Source organism: Symphalangus syndactylus, chromosome 15 (genome assembly GCF_028878055.3).
Source record: "Symphalangus syndactylus isolate Jambi chromosome 15, NHGRI_mSymSyn1-v2.1_pri, whole genome shotgun sequence".
NCBI classification, from domain to species: domain Eukaryota; kingdom Metazoa; phylum Chordata; class Mammalia; order Primates; family Hylobatidae; genus Symphalangus; species Symphalangus syndactylus.
The window spans coordinates 84,366,120-84,386,578 of NC_072437.2; the positions used below are offsets into that span (position 1 = coordinate 84,366,120).

General features: G+C 39.2%; 1 protein-coding gene across 6 annotated transcripts in view; it reads left to right on the forward strand.

Moving 5' to 3' along the window:
* LRCH1 (leucine rich repeats and calponin homology domain containing 1) overlaps window positions 1–20,459 on the forward strand; it is a 209,249-nt gene that overhangs the window by 132,339 nt on the left and 56,451 nt on the right. For 5 of the 6 annotated variants that reach the window (XM_055244617.2, XM_055244615.2, XM_055244614.2 and 2 more), the window contains exons 5-11: window positions 1,518–1,654; window positions 3,480–3,607; window positions 4,764–4,827; window positions 8,159–8,264; window positions 10,251–10,375; window positions 14,964–15,031; window positions 16,750–16,836. In XM_055244617.2, the coding sequence (XP_055100592.2) occupies window positions 1,518–1,654; window positions 3,480–3,607; window positions 4,764–4,827; window positions 8,159–8,264; window positions 10,251–10,375; window positions 14,964–15,031; window positions 16,750–16,836 (715 nt within the window). The remainder of the gene's footprint in view (window positions 1–1,517; window positions 1,655–3,479; window positions 3,608–4,763; window positions 4,828–8,158; window positions 8,265–10,250; window positions 10,376–14,963; window positions 15,032–16,749; window positions 16,837–20,459) is intronic. The other variant, XM_063619095.1, reaches the window with a different exon arrangement.

Below are 20,459 nucleotides of genomic sequence, written 5' to 3' on the forward strand. Positions count from 1 at the left end.
TATAAAACCTTTACTTATTTTATTTACCTGTAAGTTTTCTCCTGCTATGTTTTCCATGAACTTAGCCCTCTATTCTTGCTTTGAAGTCTTCATTTTAAGGGGAAAAGAATTGCTAAAGATCCAGAGTCCAGTTAAATTTTTCCAGTGATTTGCTAACCTAACTTTAGTTAACCATCTCAGAGATAGGTTGATATTGCTAGGGGTAACAGCTAGGAGGTGTTCCTCTTATCATGGAATCTTCATAATTCTTAACCATCTGACAAACAAGCTGTGAGGTGAAAGGGGATCTTGCTTTTCCTATTGTTTCACTTTCATGATTCCAGGGTCCTCCAGGACTAGTGTGGCCTGAGGTCAATTCCTCATCCTGCCAGAGGGGAGACAAGCTGGGTTGAGCAATGAACTAACTACTCAGGGCAATTTAAAAAATACAGTCCCTTACATGCCCAGAGTGCCTTGAATTCTGAGAGAGGTACTGGTTACTAGAATCTTTTCCTGCTGGAACTTGACATAACATAGCTGACTAAAGTGAAGACCGAAGAGCAGTGTAGGGGTAGAGGAGAAATAGTGTGAATTTTTACTCCAGGTCAGTGTCTTCAGTTACTCTTCTTTGTCTAATTCTTGCCCTTCTTCCACTTTGGAACTCCTTGAGTGTTTTAAAGCACAATATTCCATCCCTTAACAGATCCCATAAGAAAAGTTCCGAGGCCTCGTTCTGGAGTGAACCCTTCATAGCCCCTCACACAGAGATCTCAGTGGCTTGCCTGCATCACCCTAGATGTCTGGCGTGGCCCAGCCTCTCTGCTCTATGGAATATATTTGACTTTATTCCTAGCAGCTGCCAATGTCGTTTTGAATGCTTGAAATTACTTAGTGTTTACTCTGCCACTGGGTGGGGATTTTAAGCTAAATGTAATGTTCTGTCTTCTGAGTGGAGCTACAGAAGACTTTTTAAAAGCTGTAGAATAAAGTCTCATCATACCAGAATTACAGGGCCTGTCGGAAAATTCTGAATTGGATAACATTTATTTTTTTAAATGCAGTTGAAAAACTCCTGAATATATTTAGTGTAGCTAGTTCTGGGATAATGCCAGCCCAGATACATTGATTAGATAAGAATATTCTGTAATTAACATATTACTCATGGGCTAGTGAGTGCTACTGGGAAACAGTTTGAAGTTAAAACATAAACATGTCCTGTGTGATGTAGCTTGCATGATTCTTTTGCTGAAAAAAAAAAAGTATTTTTAAACAATAGATATTGTAAATGTCAAGTGTTCCCACTTTTTATCAGAACTAACAACAATTTAAAACTTTGGGGCACGCAATGAAAGATTTTCCCTCTTTTGGTAAAATGTTATGTACACACACCATGTATTCCTAATGTACAACTTGCCTTGAATTATACTCAATTGTGTTTTTCCTGAGAAGCAGAACATTAATTTTTGAATGATTAGCCACTTAATCTTATTGCTTTCTAAGGTTTTTTCTTTCTTTTTTTCTTTTTTCTATTATTTTAGAACTAGTAGATCTTCCCTTGGTAAAGTTTGACTTTTCCTGCAACAAAGTGCTCGTGATTCCAATTTGTTTCAGAGAGATGAAGCAGCTGCAAGTGTTACTACTTGAGAATAACCCTCTGCAGTCTCCTCCAGCACAGGTGAGGGGTCCTGCAGCAAAGCCAATGCCCCATGGGATGTGCTGTTATAGGAGCCAAGGGAAATTTCCCCTTCAGCCTCTGAAAGTTTGCTGACAATCACTAATCACTGGCAAGCAGCAGATTAATTGGAGAAAAGGCATCAAAATGTATTAACGTGTACGTGGAAGCCTCCAGAGTGAAGACCCAAAGATACAGGGGAAATTGTCCATTTTTATGCTTACAAAGTGTGGACAGCCATGTAGAAATATGATTGGACAAAAAGAGTGTGATCTCATGTTAATAGACTGAGTGAGGAAACCCAGCAGGGCCTGTCTGTCTGGAATCTTCTTGGGCTCTCTGAGGATCGTTCCTTCCTTCTGGGTGTGGGGCAGGACCCTCTTTGGAATGGGGGGTCTTACGGCCTCCTGTCAAACAAGAGAGGTCAGGTAATTTCTTTATGGCCAGTTTTTACACAGAAAGGCAGAGGGAAAGTTCAAGTAATATTTTGAGGTTTTAAAGGGGTTCTGGTTTCTATGACCAGCTTTGGGGAAGAGGGATTCAAATTATAAGGCTCTCTTCCTTGGGAGAATGGGACCAAGAGGCAAAGAGAGCAGGAGAGGTCAGAGAAAAACTTTTGCTTCTGAGGCCTTCATTTTGGGGTATTGTTTTCTGATTCCCAATGCTATCAATAGTGCTTAAGCAACTCTCCAAAGGCCAGTTTTCTGATTATCTGCTGAAGAGAATAATACTCAATAAAACTTGATTGTAAACAGTCACAGCGAACCCTTGAGTGAATGTGAGAAACAATAAATTGTCTTCCGCTGCATCAAATCTATTCACCAGCACTTGGCTCACTATGCTAATCATTCCAGCTCCAGAATTAAATGTCTTATTATTTATCATTTTATTTGAATTTTTTTCATGGAGTATATTGATTGATTTTTTTTTTCTTTTTTTCTTTTTTTTTTTTGAGACAGAGTCTCGCTCTGTCGCCCAGACTGGAGTGCAGAGGTGCGATTTCGGCTCACTGCAGCCTCTGCCTCCCAGGATCAAGTGATTCTCCTGCCTCAGCCTCCTGAGTAGCTGGGACTACAGGCACCTGCCACAACACCTGGATAATTTTTGTATTTTTAGTAGAGATGAGGTTTCACCATGTTGGCCAGGCTGCTCTCGAATTCCTAACCCCCAGGGATCCGCCTGCCTTGGCCTCCCAAAGTGCTGGGATTACAGGCGTGAGCCACTGCTCCCAGCCATATATTCCTTATTTGAATGTTAGCTGGAAAATGGAATTTAAACACCTTTAAAACATGGTTATTGATTATTTAGAGACAAGTCTCCAGCTCAAATATTAAACTGCATGAGAGAAAAATGAAGTGCTATGCTTTCAGATGCTTAACCATGTAAATATTTTGAAGTTTATTTTCTTTTTAAATAATTTAACAGCTTCTTACATCTACAATTATTTTTAGGCTCTAAATTGCTTTCTGGGGGCTCGAAAATAATTGTGCTTTTCTCATCTTTTGTAACTGGAATTTCACCAGCCTGGTCATCTGAGTTTATGCTTTTTATACTATGTATACTTGAATACATTTTTGTTAGAGTTTTATAGTTTAATGTAAGAAAAAGTGGGAACTTGCTTAAGCATGGTTTTCTATTCAAAGTAGAATTTGGAGGGAATGATTCCCAAAATTCTTACATGTTTTGGAAAGGACAGATTTAGTGTACATTGGTAGGGTGTCACTTAAAATGAAATTGGGAAAATTGAAATATACAGAGTAATGATTTGATACTTACATTTTGTTTTGTCATTGAAAAATGAATATGATTGCTATTAATTTCTTCATAGATTTGCACAAAGGGCAAAGTTCACATATTTAAGTATCTGAGCATACAAGCATGCCAGATTAAGACAGCTGACTCCCTTTATCTCCACACCATGGAGAGGCCACATTTACACCAGCACGTGGAAGACGGGTGAGTCATGCCCTCATTCAAAGCCCCAGTTTAAAATTTGCCTAGGACAAGGCCCTCCAGGTAGCTGACTTCAAAATCTGTTTGTTTTAAGTCACCATGGTATCTGCAGAAAACAAAGCAAAAACAAAACAATTTGCTTTACTCACCTAATTCGTATTTAAAACAAGAAGTTGAGAAACTATTGGGATATGAAAGAAAAAACTGCTGCTATTGAGAATATTTTGGTATATCTCAAATATCATCTGTCTCCTAATCAATAATCAGTTCTTCCTGAGTAAATGTGTGTATACTTATAAATAAGATCTAGAATACAAATGTGAATATTTTTGACTTATCAAAATAACTATATTGAGCCCAGACATGCCTTTTTAGCAATTATTAATGTTGAATATGCCTCCAGAACAATGTTAAGAAAAAAATGAAGGCTTTATTTTTGGTCTTTTAAAAATGCAGTATGTGTAGTTTTTTTGCCACTTCCTGTTTCAAATGGAAAAGTTAGAACCCTTTCACACATCCTAGAGCTTCTTGTGGCATAAATCAAGCCTTGAGCTTCCAAAAAGCAACATTCCCACACTGAACACAGTTATAGAAATGCAGGTTCTTTTTAAGAAGTCTTCACTGCAGAAATCTTTTCCTTCACTTTTTGCTACATAAGTAAATTTAAAATTTCGGACTACCCTAATGTTACTTTTATATAATGCTTAAAATATGTATCCACCATTTTATGTACTTAATCCCTGGATAAAAATTTACAGAATTATTGAAAGTAACCACATTTCATAACATAAGGGGTAAAAGCAGTTATGTGGTTTATTAATTTTTTATATGCTAGATTCAGTAAAATAAGAACATTGGTAACTATTTTTAAGAAACACCTTGACATGTAAGAGCAAGCCACTTGATTAGAGCATAAATCCATGAAACCCTGAACACAAAGAATTTTATCTTATCTTGTGTTTAGACTGTGCTACTGTCTGATTTTCATTAGGTCCATGTCTTAATATTCTTTAATACTAGACTGATTTGTTGCCTTATGGTAATAATAAAAATTTGCATAGCAAAATTATTATTAGAATATAAATTGATGTTCCTTGGTGTGAACTTTGTGATTTTGATCTTTTTTAAATGAATTCAATATTGATGGCATCTATCTCAGCAAGAAGGATTCTGATTCGGGAGTTGGAAGTGATAATGGAGATAAGCGATTATCCGCCACCGAGGTAAAGTTAGTGATCAGATTCTTTTCCTTCTGTGCTTCTAGACGTATCTACCAGTGTTCATTGAACTCCTTTCTGTTAAAGGGCATCGATTCATTTGTATATTCATGTGATATTTGTAAAAGTGATTTGTATATTCATGTGATTTGAAATCCTCAAAGTGTTATATAAATATTAGCTGTTGTTACTTATTCTGCATCTTTAATATTTTGTAAATGCCTCAAGAGTAGAGTCTGTATCTTCTTCCCCTCCTACACATTATTTAAAATATTATTGAGTGCTCAATAAATATTACAAAATGGCTAAGTAGTATGCAAGTGCCCACGAAGCACTTTTATAAATATGCTTATTTTTCAGTAATAGAGTAATTTAGAAAAACATTGTTATGCATATGCGTAAATGTTAAGGACTCAACTGTACATTTTATTTTAGTAGTTGACCCATGGGAAATGCAATTATGAGTAGCTATAGTTTTTATAACAATATTTGTTTTCCTCAAACTCTTAGATTGTGTTCTGTTCTGTTCAGTTAATTGGATACAAGTTTGGTTACTTGTAAGCTAACAGGCCACACACATTAGAGCTTCCTATAGTGGTTATAAATCATGCTTTGGTAACTGACTTATTATCTCATATGTAGTCTATTAGAGTCCCCAAAATCTAACACTAATATATCATTAAATGGAGCTTCTTGGCCTTAGGGATCTAGAAAGGAGTGGTAGGAAAAGTATCAGGTGTTCTTCTTTTTTTGAGGGAAGTTACTTTCTGTAGTTACTAAGTTAACATTATAATACTCTTTGAAATTGCAGTTAATAGGCCAGTTACCCCATCAAAGAAACTCACATTTTTTCTATGTATGACTCCAGGAAAAAAACCTTTCTCTAGTTTTCCTCAAGTCTTTGAATTTTAATAGGTAGCTAAGGTATTTGAATTTATTTTTCACAAAATACTCTATATAGCAGTATATTAAGAAGTGGGATTCTTTATCTTTAAAAATCCTTCTAATATAGAACATTTTGAAAGGAAGAAGAGTTAGTAGGCAGAGAAGGCCAGTGTCAATAAAAGAAAATAACCCATAGGAAGGCACATTAATAGTTTACTGTGCTTCAGTGGGAGAGCGGGGATACTAAACACATTGATTTAGTTGTATTTTAATTCATCCTCTTCAACTCCTAAGTCCTTGCAAATGGACCATTGTTTCAGAAATACTCACCCTAAGCATATTTTCTGTTAAATTAAACAGACTCTGCTTTATCTCTCTTCTAAGGCTAATTAAACTCATTAATAAAACACTACATAAAGAACTTCATTATCCTTTTGTTCTCACTTAAGCATAAGTAGGATGCTAATATCATTCTAAAAGGAGCCCAAGGATTTATTCTGTGTCTTTTAATTAGATGCATATCTTTGGAATTTTGCTAAATTTTTAAGATGAGAGGTGGGTAGAAAGAGAAGGGAATACAGAAAAGATTATATTCAACAGAATAAAATGCACACATCTTCCCATTGGCCTTTCCTTGTCTTATATTACAGCCTCCTTTCCTAAGTACACCTCCAAGAAATTTATTTTTTAGAATGATAAGCGTTCTGAATTATCTTACATAGCTTTCTATTTTCACTTGGTTTGGCAAAGATTTTACCATCTATGGTCAGGTGATCTTACTTCCCATTTAGATCACATTGTGGGGTTCAGGGATCACACCTCATTTTTTTTCTTTGGCTGCTGCCATTGATTGATTTACCATTTGTCACTGAGAGATTAAAAACATCTTTTTATCAAGATAAACAGGAAAGTGTGGGGGCTCTATGAATATTTGTTGAATGAATGAAATGCCTGCCTGATTTCTGCCAGTTTCTAAACAATCTGTGCATATGTCCAAAAGTAAACAAGGACAGACTCTGAAAACCATACCTCAAGAATTTAGGAGCAAGCGACAGTCTCCTGAAATGTGTTTTGTGGAGGTTCCTGATTTTTGAGATTTGGAAAGCTATTCCCTAAGTAGCAACAGTAAAATGGAGACATAGGAAAATAAACCAGGCTCCATATTTTAGAGTCATAGATTTTCTGAATAAATGTCATCAGCTACTGTGGGAAAGGAAACCCTCAGAGAGAACTAATCCAATTATTAAGCCAAAGCTTTATTCCAAAAATCACACAGAGCAGTTCTTTTTAACTACTGCAGTTGTTTAGCGCTTTTATATATGTGATGCAGCTTCCTCAGCCTAAAATAGAGAAATAAAACAGGCACCTGTATTAGTTCATTCTTGTGTTGCTATAAAGAAATACCCGAGGGTTGGTAATTTATAAAGAAAAGAGGTTTAGTTGGCTCACAGTTCTGCAGGCTGTACACAGAGCATGTGAGCAGCAACTGCTTCTGGCAAGGGCCTCAAGTCAGGGTTGAAGGTGAAGGGAGTGCCTCCTGTCACATGGTGACAGCCGGAGCAGGAAAGCAACGAGGTTGGGGGAGAGCAATGGAGGAGGTGCCGTGCACTTTTTTTTGTTTTTTTTAAGACAGAGTCTTGCTCTCTTGCCAGGCTGGAGTGCAGTGGCATGATCTTGGCTCACTGCAACCTCTGCCTCTCAGGTTCAAGTGATTCTCCTGCCTCAGCCTCCCGAGTAGCTAGGACTATAGATGTGCACCACCACGCCCGGCTAATTTTTGTATTTTTAGTAGAGACGGGGTTTCACCATGTTGGCCAGGATGGTCTCTATCTCTTGATCTTGTGATCACCCGCCTCAGCCTCCCAAAGTGCTGGGATTACAGGCATGAGCCACCGCGCCTGGCTGGTGCCATGTACTTTTAAACAACCAGATCTCACAGGAACGCATAGCAAAAACTGCACAGGCCCTTCTTGAGGTATCCACCCCCAAGACCCAAACACCTTCCACCAGGCCCCACCTCCAACATTGGGGATTACATTTCAACATGAGATTTGGAGGGGACATGCATCCAAATCGTGTATCAGTACCTGACAAGATTTCAGCTTAAAACAGAGAGAAGAAAACACAGAGAAGCCCATAAGTGTTAGCTCCATGAATTTTCACAATGTGAACACACCCGTATAACCAGCTTCCAGTTCAAGAAACAGAACTTTACCAGCACCCCAGAAAGCCCCACCCCGACCCGAAGAATAACCTCTTCCTAATTTTAAGTACCATGGATTAGTTTTGCATTTTTTGAACTTACATAAGTGGAATTGACCTTTGTATCTGGCAACTTATATTCAATATGATGTTTGTGAAAATCACAGGATGTTGTTTTATTACATAGCATTCTCCTTATCTACATTGATAACACTTCTCTTGAGTTAAACAGTGCACTGTATCTTTTTAGCCTTCTGACGAAGACGCTGTTAGCCTCAATGTGCCAATGTCAAATATCATGGAAGAAGAACAGATCATAAAGGAGGACTCTTGCCATCACCTTAGCCCCGTTAAAGGTCTGAGAATAAAAATGTGGAGAAAGTGCTTGTTTTTCAGTTCCAAATATTATGTTTAAAATAACCTGTGCACAGATAGGGCAGTGATAATCTTTCTAGAGTATTTCCTATGTACCAGGTACTGTGTTCTTCTGGGAATTTGATCTCATTTAAAATTTAAAAGTCTAAGATGGATACTCTAATAATCTCCATTTTATAGGTGAGAAAACCAAGGCTCAGAGAGTTTAAGTAACTTGCCATTGGTCACACAGCTGATGTGTGTGTAGTACTACTTACTACAGTACATAGTAGAACTAATCTCATTCTGAAGACTTAGATAAAATTCTTTTTTTTTTTTTTTTTTTTTTTTTTGAGACGGAGTCTTGCTCTGTCACTCAGGCTGGAGTGCAGTGGCAGGATCTTGGCTCACCGCAACCTCCACCTCCTGGGTTCAAGGTGTTCTCCTGCCTCAGCCTTCCGAGTAGCTGGGATTACAGGCACCTGCCCCCGTGCCCGGCTAATTCTTTAAATCCATTCTTGGAAAGAAAATATTGATATGATAGATATATTAGTTAGGAAAACTCTAGCTGCCATAACATTGAAGATTCCCAAATCTCAGCGGCTCAACACAGTCCAAATTAAGTTCAAATGGAGTTAGTGACTGGCAGACAACTCTCCTCTGAGTGTTGATTTAAGGACCCAAGCTCCTTTCGTACCATGCCTCCATCATCTTTAACACAGGGCTTCCAAAACTTTCATGTCCATCTGTTTTAAACCAGAAGAAGAGCATAGAGGTTTGCTCATGGGAGGTTTTTATGGACTGGGCCTGGAAGGAGTGCCCATCAGTGATAAGCTAGACTTCATCCCACGGCCACATTGCACTGCACGTGAGGGTGGGAAATGCAGTTGAGGTGTGTGTTCAAGAAGCTACTTGACTTTGGCCCAGTCAGGTGACCTTGATTCCCTCACCTGTGCATGAGATGATTAGATTAGGTAATACCAACGGTCCAGTGTAGCTCGAAAATTCTGTGCCTCTTTAATAATCATCAAATGACCACTAAACACTCTATCTTGTGTGCCTTCAAGATCCTTGTAATACATTTCATATCTTGGTTAGAAGCCCTCATTGGGTAACATTATGGCAATTTTTTGATTGCCCCTGTTTCCCCATGACTTTTAAGGAAAATACAAACATTTAGTTTTACTCATTTGTGGCAGAGACTATTTCACAATGTATGAATAGTGTAGAACTGGATTAATATACAGATCTTCTCATAAATAGTTGGAATATGCTCTTATTCGTGATAGGAGAGCTGTTTAAGTTCACTCAAACCTTAGTGTTTGCTTTCACTTCTTACACTTAGGTTTTTAAGTTTAGCATTTCTGTTTACCTGAGATTATCATGGGAATCATATGTTGTCTAAAAACATAGCTGTATGCTTTATATACAAATATAACTGCCACTTTATTAATTCATATAAACTTAGTAATATTATACACTGTAGGAGGTATAATACTAAGCTCTTGCCTAGTTCCCCTCCCACATTCTTCCTTGAGATTATTTGCTGCTTAAGGACAGGAGTCAGATTTGGCTGATTTTTTAATCCCTAAAATGTTTAGCATAATACCTGCCATTTAGTAGCTGCTCAATATTTGTTGGATTTTAAATATGAAATACATAGTCACATATTACTGAGGGCAAAAAAGCCCTCTTTTATACTTTCTTTTCTCTATTCCTTAAAAAGGTAAGAGAAAATCTTATTTTTCTCGTAGGGAACTAAGCCCAGAGAGGCCTTGACTTTTTAAGCTCAGTTTGGGGCTTTCTGGGGCTATTTTATTTTTATCTTTTTCGCCCTGCAGGGAAGAGAAAACTTGGGTTTTTCATATACCTTCTTCATAGGGAACACAGAAGACTTGAAGTGATTGGATCATATTTGAAGATCAGCTGTGTTTGCTCTTCTGTTCATGAAATCATGCTTTCCATCTGTCTCTATATTTTCCTAATAGGGGAATTTCATCAGGAATTTCAACCGGAGCCTTCCCTTTTGGGTGACAGCACCAACTCAGGAGAAGAAAGAGACCAGTTTACTGATAGAGCAGATGGTCTCCATTCGGAATTTATGAACTATAAGGCAAGATTTTCAAGATCAACTACGTTTTTTACTCATTTCCTTCCGTTTGGCACCTTACAATTTAAGTTCAAGGTTGCCAATCCATCCCCTTCAATGTCCAGCCTGCTGCACCCTCCCTGAAGCCTTCCAAACATCTCAGCGCTCAGCGTGTCTATTTGCTGATGTGAGGAGCTGGTCCCTGCCCTGTGTGCCTCTCCATTTGTCTGTTTATGGATCTGATTTTCTTTCCACTACTCAGTGCATCGTACAAATTAGCAAACTCATTAGTGTGACCATTACCATGCAGTAACAGCTGAAATAGTTTCACATTCTTTTCAACATGTTCTAGGTAAATCCTTTTCTTGGGAGTATATTTATAGTGTAAAGACAAAAGTGGAGACTTTTAAAATTGAGAAATGAATGTCTTTCCTTTTTGGAAAGATCTCTCTGAGGACACGTATTCCTGAACTTTTGTAGGTGCCCTGAGGCATTGAAAGGACAGGTGAAGTTGCCGAGTTGTCAGGAAAACCTTCATCTTAGTAGCAACAAAGGGAGGAAAGAAAAACTAGCCCTTTATTGAAGCAGATAGTAAAGGTTCCACTTCACAACATGATTAGGTGCTTGGTATGTTTCTGCCAGCCCTTTTGGTTCAGGTTGTGGCGCCCAAGAATCATAAAGATTACTGTTTTTGTAAAATTCAGATTCACTGTGGCTTTAAGGTAACTTCTGAGTTATTATGATGAAGCCAAGAATGGGATCCCTAAATACTCATCTTTATTTTCCGAGCATTGTGTCCTGATGGCTGGACCCAGCCTAAATTAACATCTCTGGGCATCACCTTCAAGGAAATGGAGAGGAAAGCAGCTGAATTTTACACTGTAGGAGACCTTGGTGTTCTCAGGCCATGTTTATGTCCTCAGGATAAAAATAATGAACGTGACATATGTTTATAGATTACAGAAGCTGTATAGAAGGATAAAACACAGAGAGCCTTAACTCTTTTTTTTTTTTTTTTTTTTTTTGGGGGACGGAGTCTCGCTCTGTTGTCCAGGCTGGTGTGCAGTGGCGCAATCTGGGCTCACTGCAAGCTCTGCCTCCTGGGTTTATGCCGTTCTCCTGCCTCAGCCTCCCGAGTAGCAGGGACTCCAGGTGCCCGCCACCACGCCTGGCTAATTTTTGTATTTTTGGTAGAGACGGGGTTTCACCTTGTTAGCCAGGATGTTCTCGATCTCCTGACCTCATGATCCGCCTGCCTTGGCCTCCCAAAGTGCTGGGATTACAGGCGTGAGCCACCGCGTCCTGCCTAACTCTTTACTTGCTATATTTAATGTCATTAATCCATACATCCTTGTTTTAAAATAGGTCACACCCATTGCCTTGTTTCTGTCCCCTGTCTCCATTGACATTGCTTCATTTGAGCCTCATAGTTTCTCACTTTGATTACTTCAGGCACCACCCCACCCACTCCACTTCTTACCCAATGCTGCACCCCCGTGCATGCATGCATGTGTGTACACACACACACACACACACTTTATATTCTGCCACCAAACATTTTTCTAAAGTACAAATCTAATGACATTCCTCTCAGGCCACTGGTTCTACAAGGCTTCCCCAGATTAGACCCTGTCTCTCAGCTCTGTGGGACGATTCTTCCATGAAAATGTGAAAATTGGAGTATATCAAGCATTCATCTTAAGTTAAGAATCTGAGGTAAAGATGGAAACCCTGAAGAATGTGTTTAGAAGATATCCATATTTAAGTTGTAGAGGAAACAAAGCAGTTAGTAAAAATAAAGCATATCGTTTCAGAAAAGCAAATTTCCCTGGATTCAGAGATTTCAAGGACTTCGTGGAAATGGCTGCTCTACAGAATGGGTCCTGTAGGTGGAAACTAGAGGCGCAGATAGGGGTGTGGAAGTCAACCTGGCAATGCTTTCTGGAAGATACTTCTCTTGGAAAGTCAAAAGAAAAATGTTAATGATAAAATAAATATCTACAACAAGTTAAAGAAAAATTGTGCATTGAAAATCAGGCCCGTATTAGGCTTGATATCCATCAACTTTAAGTCTTTCAACCTGTGCTTGGCCTGGCGCAGTGACTCACACCTGTAATCCCCCACTTTGGGAGGCTGAGGCAGGAGGATCACTTGAGCCCAGGAGTTCAAGACCAGCCTGGGCAACATACTAAGATTCCATCTCTACAAAAAAACAAAAGCTAGCTGGGTGTGGTGGTGTTCTCCTTGAGTCTCAGCTACTCAGGACGCTGAGGAGGGAAGATCACTTGAGCTTGGGAGAGTGAGTCTTCAGTGAGCCATGACTGCACCACCGCACTCCAGCCTGGGTGAAAGAGTGAGACCCTTTCTCAAAAAAACAGAGTTCTATGTTTTGCATAATCTTGTTTTCTTTACTGAATAAGCATCTTGGACCTTTGCAACCACAGTCAGTTTTCACTATTCACAGCAGTCATGTTGTGTGACATCACTGTGCATATCGAATTATCCAATACTGAGCCCTAACTCACTGGGGAAATAGAGGGCTGGGTTCCTGCACCCTCTGGTCACAACATTTTTGTCAACCAATCAACACATAACCTTGGTTTGTGTGTATTTCTGTTTAAAGATACATTATTTAATATATATTGTTTTGATGAACATTACAACCATACCTTATTTAACATATATTGATTGATGAACATTACAACCAACAGCACAGTAACTCATGCCTGAAGGAAGCTTGTCTAACACACGTATTGTCCTCTGTAAGGCACATCACAACTTCCTTGGGCTTCTGAACATAAGGCAGCACTTTAGTACTATGTCTGGGACTATTTTAAAGTGACGTCACCAACAAAAAACAGTGTGAAAACATGGCACTAACTAGACTATGAAAAAGGACACTTATTTACAATAAGAGAGCTGAAAGAAGAAAGCAGAGTGTCACCTTATTCCACCTCATCTGGGAACATACACATCCTGGGACTCAAATTTTTTGCCACTCTGCAGATGACCTCCAGAGCACCACAAATACTGGTTTTGGGACTAAAAATACATGTTAGTGAATAGGCAAATTCACAAATGCAGAATCCACAGATAATGAGGATCACCTGTAAAACCATTTAACTTAGCAAAAGCAACCCAGTATGCCTGTTTTGCCTATTGAAAAAAAGAGACATTTTATACTATTGGGTACTTTTAGTTTTGAAACAAAAAATTAAAAAGAAATACCCATTGCTCTATGGTTGAAACCCAACAAAATGAAGTAAGAACACGTCATCTTGGTCATTTCTGGTAGTATGTTTTTACCCATGAATTTTTCTGTCACTTGGAGTGTGGAGAGTGGCACAGTCTTTTATACATTGACTGTATTGTACATGAAAAGTATAATCACTATAGGAAAAGTCCAAGTGTGTTCCCAGCCAGAGTCCAGCATTGGGCAGCTAGCCATGTCCTCGGGAAAAGTCTTGTCCTAACAACACATCTAGAGGACTGGCTGGTCCCCAGTTAGTTAATGATACGCCAGAACCTTGACACCAAAAATGGTCCTTTTGGCCGGTGTTCTCTCCTAGCTAGGGAAATGTAGCCCTGTTCAGGTTGGCTTTCATTCTAGCCATCAGCTGGGTTAAAGCAGCGTTTCTCTGTGTCAGAGATGAACGTGCAAGGAGGCCTGTGGAAGGCTCATGGTGGTACATGCCTTTCTAAATAGCCAGTGTCACTACATTGCCGCTTTGGGAAAAGGTGGGTGACGGTGCAGGGAGAATATTTGAGTGAATTCCGGATGTTGTACACATAAAAACTATTAGATGCAATCGGAAGCACTTTTCTGTTGTTAAGGATTTTATACTTTCTCTTTTCCCCACTACACGCATATGCGTGCACACTCACACACACATCCCTGCTCTCACAAACACTAGGATGCATCTTCACAGGTGACTCACAAGCACAGGAGAGGGATCTCTCAATACAAGGAGGTGCTAAAAGGGCAATAGGAAATCCAGTAAAGCTTTAAATTTCTGATGATAAGTTAACAGATGCTGTGGTCTTGGGCCACATTTTTTTTAATTTAAAAATGTTTAATTATGGGAAAATACTTACAAAATGTACACCTTAGCCATTTTTTAAATGTACATGTAGTTCGGAGTGTTTTAACTACATTCACGTTGTGCAGCCTGTCTCCAGAACTCTTCTCATCTTGCAAAACTGACCCTGTGTACGCTTTAAATAACTCCCTCGTTCCCTCCCGGCAGCCCCTGGCAGCAAGCATTCTATTTTCTGTCTGGATGAATTTGATTACTGTAGACACCTCATATAAGTGTAATCAGTACCGTATTTGTCTTTTTGTGACTGGCTTATTGCACGTAGCATAATGTCCTCCAGGTTTATCTGTGTGTATGGCATGCATGAGAATTTCCCTCTTTCTAAGGCTGAGTAATATTCTAGTGTGTGTACATACCAGATTTGTTTATCCATCCCTCCATAGATGGCTGTTCGGATTGTTTCCAGCTTTTGGCTATTGTGAATAACGCTGTTATAAACATGGGCTGGGCAGGTTTTGGCTCCTGACTACTGAGTAGCCAGTGGTTTTCAGGAACCCTGTGTGTTTTGTCCACAGGCAAGGGCAGAAGACTGTGAAGAGCTGTTACGGATAGAAGAGGATGTGCACTGGCAAACTGAGGGCATGTAAGTGCCGAGGCCTCGGTTACAAGCCATCATCACTCTAAAATCCACTTGCAAGCAGTCTGGCCGTTCTGTTGTGATAGAATTTTCACCTACTTTTCTGTGGGCAAGCTGATATTCTTACAGACAATATTGATAAGAAGTTGCCAGTTTTTCTCTGTCTGATGCTTTTTGTCATGGTATTGGGCAGTACACACCTCGTCCTTGGCCTTGAGTCTTATTTGTTTTGAGGTTGTGGGTAGTAATGTGATTCAGAGAATTAGCTAGAATTTCTAGATTGGAGGTCCTACCATCCATACAATTGCCTGAAGAAGCCAACAGGTGGACCTGAAGTGATCTGTAGCGCTGATCTTCTTTACCCCAAGTCATCCCCTTCAAGATCTGAGAACACCATAGGCTTCTGGTCCCAAGACTTCTAACTGCCAGAGCTACCATTTATTCAACATCATGTGCCAGGCATTGTCCTAAATACTTCACAGGCCATAACTCATTTCATCTTTACAACACTCCTAACAGATAAGTTCTGTTCTTGTTCCCCATTTTACAGATGACAAAGCTGAGGCACAGAGAGATTGATTATCTTGCCACAAGGTCACAGAGGGCCAGCATTTGAACCCAAAGAATCTTGTACCAGACAGATAATCCTTCTACTCTACTGTGTATAAATATTTATTTAGCAAGATTTACAGGGGAGGGGGTGTGTGATCCCATCAGACAATGAACCACGTCCAGGGGAATTGAGTTTGGATTCTGTGGCATAGAGTATAGTTTTTGTTCCCAGGATTTTTATTTCTATAATCTGGGAGGCAGGTGTGGACTCTCCATCATACCTTGTAGGGTTTTTCTTCTTAGAGAGGATTTATCCCATTGTTAAAACTTTTACCCTTACAGAAAGTCATTGGCTTACATTCTGTAGTGGGAAGGGCTTGCCATGATCAAATCTCTCTTGCCCTTTAAAAACATTAGAAAGTTCCTCTCTGGTCACTGTCTGTATTACCAGCTACTCACTGGATATGCTGCTGAGAGCCACGGAGGCCTAGCTTGATTATACAATCAGAGAATCATAGGGAAAGAGGCAGTTGTTTTTAAACTATATAAAGTTTTGGAGACTCCATTCTCAATCTCATACCTAGTGCTTTCAACCCTGGCTGTAAACAAGGATTATCTGTAGAGCTTTATAAAATGCTGAACCCCTAGTCAGACCCGCTTGGACGTATAGGGCCTGGCATGTTTTTTAAGCTCCACAGATGATTTTGCTGCGTCTAGAGTTTGAACTGAGAAACACTGTCTCACACTGAAACCCTATATGCATGAAAGTAATAAAACTGGTTGAACAGGAGTTGAAGGGCCCAGAAGTAGTACAGACTCAGCCAGCTGATCCCCTCCGTGCAACCCCCTAGAACTCAGTAAAGCACAATGGTGAGAGCCTCTCATCTAGGCCATTTGCCGGACTGTGCACAGGGGCAGTTAGGGGTGCACAGGCATGAAAATCTTATGTGAGCTGCTTTACAGCAGAGCTGGGCTTCCCCTACTTGGGCTCTTCCCACCGTGCTCTGGCATCCCACCCCACAAAGTACAAACACATTTTCACCATAACACTGAATCTGTGGAAATCATTTTCATGTGTTAGATGGATTTTTGTAAGTTTGCTTTTTAAGAAATTAGATGATATTCATGTTGTATTGATCGTTTTCATTCTTATGCTTGGTTTCATGTTACAGAATAAATTCATCCAAAGATCAGGACATGGATATAGCAATGATCGAGCAGCTGAGAGAAGCAGTAGATTTGCTGCAAGATCCCAATGGGTATGTATGTCTCCTTGGTCCAGGTTTCATGTGTAAATAATGCATACTAATGTGTGGAGTACATTGTCTAAATTCCTAAAATACCTACACAGACGATTTTGGCCCAGTTCAGCTACTAACAAAGAAAAGTCATGTTTATTGCCTGTTTTCCCAAGATGCAAAGGTAAAAGAGTCAAACTTCTGGAGGGAGTGAGATCAATTTTCCCTTTCACCACCCTTTATTGAGTTCATTCACTCCTCATGAAATTCATATGGGAGTTTTTGGTATAATTCTTAGAAAACAAAAATATGGTAAAAGTGCATGTTTTATATTGCTTAAAGTTTAAACCCCTGATTTATAAAAAATATAAAGAAAATGTTTTCCAAAAAGGAAAGAATTGGTATATCAAATAGTACTATATTTATATGGGGTAGTGCCAAATATATGTTAACTGAAGAATATATTTGTAAAGATTTGGGATACAGGATAATTTTAAAATCTGAATTTGCCTTGATCAATAATAGGCACTACATGCAGTGGATATGTGGATAATATGTTTTGATTTCTTAACTAATGGTAATGGAATTCCCATGGACAAAATATTTTTCAGCTAAACAATAGCAGGTATCATGTATCAGGTAATAACTATATGATCTCTAGAGAACTAGAGGACTTGGTAAACTGATGTGGTCTTGTTTTGTTTTTGTTTTTGAGACGGAGTCTCACTCTGTCACCCAGGCTGGAGTGCAGTGGCGCAATCTCGGCTCACTACAAGCTCCGCCTCCCGGGTTCACGCCATTCTCCTGCCTCAGCCTCTCTGAGTAGCTGGGACTACAGGCGCCCGCCACCACACCCAGCTAATTTTTTGTATTTTTAGTAGAGACGGGGTTTCACTGTGGTCTCGATCTCCTGACCTCGTGATCCGCCTGCCTCGGCCTCCCAAAGTGCTGGGATTACAAGCGTGAACCACCGTGCCCAGCTGATGTGGTCTTATAATATGATGAACACGGGAATCACATGCAGCAATCCTAGCTGGGTTCTGCAAATTTATGAAAAGCGTAGTTAGTATATCCCAGAATGCTGATGAGAATATACCACCTGTGATGTCTGGCCCTGAAAGAATAGTGGTGGATCAGTTTAGTACAGCTGGAAATCTTTTGCAATTGCTTTGAAAAGCATTTCAATTCTGCAGACATTAATTGAGTGCTTGGAGTATGGGAAGATCTGCAGTGTGTACCTTGGGGGATGTAAAGATGGACAAGACACAGCTCTTGCTTTCTGAGAATTTAAACTAGAATAGATAGAGATTGCCTTGAGAAGTTTTTTATAAGTGTAATTGGGCCAGGCACAGTGGCTCACACCTGTGATCCCAGCACTTTGGAAGGCCAAGGCAGGCAGATCACTTGAGGCCAGGAGTTCGAGACCAGTCTGGCCAACATGGTGAAACCCTGTCTCTACTAATAATACAAAAATTAGCTGTGCATAGTGGTGCGCGCCTGTAATCCCAGCTACTCAGGAGGCTGAGGCAGGAGAATCGCTTGAGCCCAGGAGGCAGAGGTTGCAGCAAGCCGAGATCGTGCCACCATACTCCAGCCTGGGTGACAGAGTGAAACTGTGTCTCAAAAAAATAATAATAAAACAAACAAATAAATAAATAACTGTAATTGATTCAAGTGCTTCAAGTGGAGGTAAAAAGGATAGACTCGAGCAAGTGCCCAACCCCAGGAAAAGGGGAGATGGGGGGACTGGTCTTCCTGAAGGATAGGATAATGGCCTGGACCTTTAATGACTGCCAATTTCAAGAAAAAGAGAAATTCTGGATTGAATGAAAAGCTTAGGTAAAGGCATGAAGGTCAGAATGAATGGAGCCAGGTTGGGAAAATCTCAGGCAGAACAGAGGCTCTCCATCCTAGTGTGCTTCAGCATCACTTGTGGAACTTTTTCAGAACGGATACCAGGCACTTCCTTTGGGGACTAGAGTCAGCCAGTGCTTCTGATGTGCAGCCAGGACTGAGAATCACCAGAGACAGTGTAGAATGATGCAGGCGATGGCTTTGGATGTTGTTAAGGAGCTGAGATTTTATTTTATATTTAGAGGAAGGCAATGATGGTGTTTACACATTATTATTCGTGTTGTTAATTCTCCCTTACATTTGGCTCATGGCATAGGCACCTAATCAAGGTATGTTCAAAGAGCCGAATTCTACATCCTGAGCCAGGGCAGTTAGTGAAAGGGCAGGAAAAAGGACAGGAGAGCCTGTATGTGTGTTTACATGTATGCATGCGTGTGTATGGTGGTTCATGCATGTATGTTAGTACATGTAGGCATGTGCACCCGTGTGCATGTATTCATTATAACAAGTCAGGAAGTAGGGTGGCTTGTAGACAGAACAGACTTTGAATTAGCTGGAAACTTTTTAAACATAGCCGCAGCATCAGTTAACTTGGGTAAGTTGTATGAGTTCTGCATCCCATTTCTTCATCTATAAGAGGGGGTGACAAGTACCTACCTTTTAGGGTTATGAGGATTTGAAATAATACATAAACTGCCGGTGGAGAAGTAAATTGGCAGAACCATTCTAGAAGTAACTTAGTATGTAACCAAGTCTAGAAACATGTAAAACTTTGGAGTGAAATCTAAGAACTTATCCTAAGAGACAAGAAGACATGAACAATTTGGGGAATTTGGGGTAGAGAATGAGGGATAGGTATTTTTAGTAGCAAATATTTGGAAAAAGAAATTATCTAACAATTTGGGGATACTTTAAGTATATTATACTCTTTGATAAGACAGAATGTGATGTGGCCAATATAATGTTTTTTAAAGTTTCTAGTGATATAGAATGCTTTTATACTTTTAAAAAAGTATATAACTTTTTTAAAGTATGTAAAAACGCACAATGTTTGATCCCAATTATATAGATAGAATTAGGTACCAATTGTGCAGGGAATTTAGAAAAACTGGAAGGAAATATATTAAGATGGATTTTAAGAAGGAAATACTTAAAAATGGAAGGAAATAATATTAAGATAGTGGAAGAAAACATTCCCAACTAACCTTCCAAGTGACACTTGATTCGCATCTTTATGGAGCACTATTTTAAAATATTATGTTGTAAAATTTTATATGTATTCTTTCATTTTCTTTCTAAAATAATCCACTACTTTGGCTGCTTTAGATCATTGTTATTTATCCTGAAATAATTATTATAATATGACATCTAATTTTATAATAGTTCTGTGAGCCAGTGTAATCGTCATGAAAAGCCCTGATTTTGTTTCGGATATAGAGAGGACACTTGAAGATGTCATTTATTTCTAAATGCTTTGGGGCTGAATATTAGTAATAAAAAAGTTTACATACACATTGTGTTTTTTCTTTTACCTCACATTTCGTAGATCCAGGAACTTTTTCTTTTTTAGTTAAGCCATTGATTGTGGGATTAAATTTTAAAAGTTTACCTTTTATGCATCAGAAAATTTAGTTGGCTATTGCTGTTCTGTCTTTATCTTGATTTCTTCTCTTAAGGCCTTCTGATTGTTAGTTTGACAGCATTTTCATAGGCCTCTATAATATAAACGCATCCCTGTTTAAGATGACTTTGTAAATTTTATATAACTTACAGAAATTCCTGGCTTTATA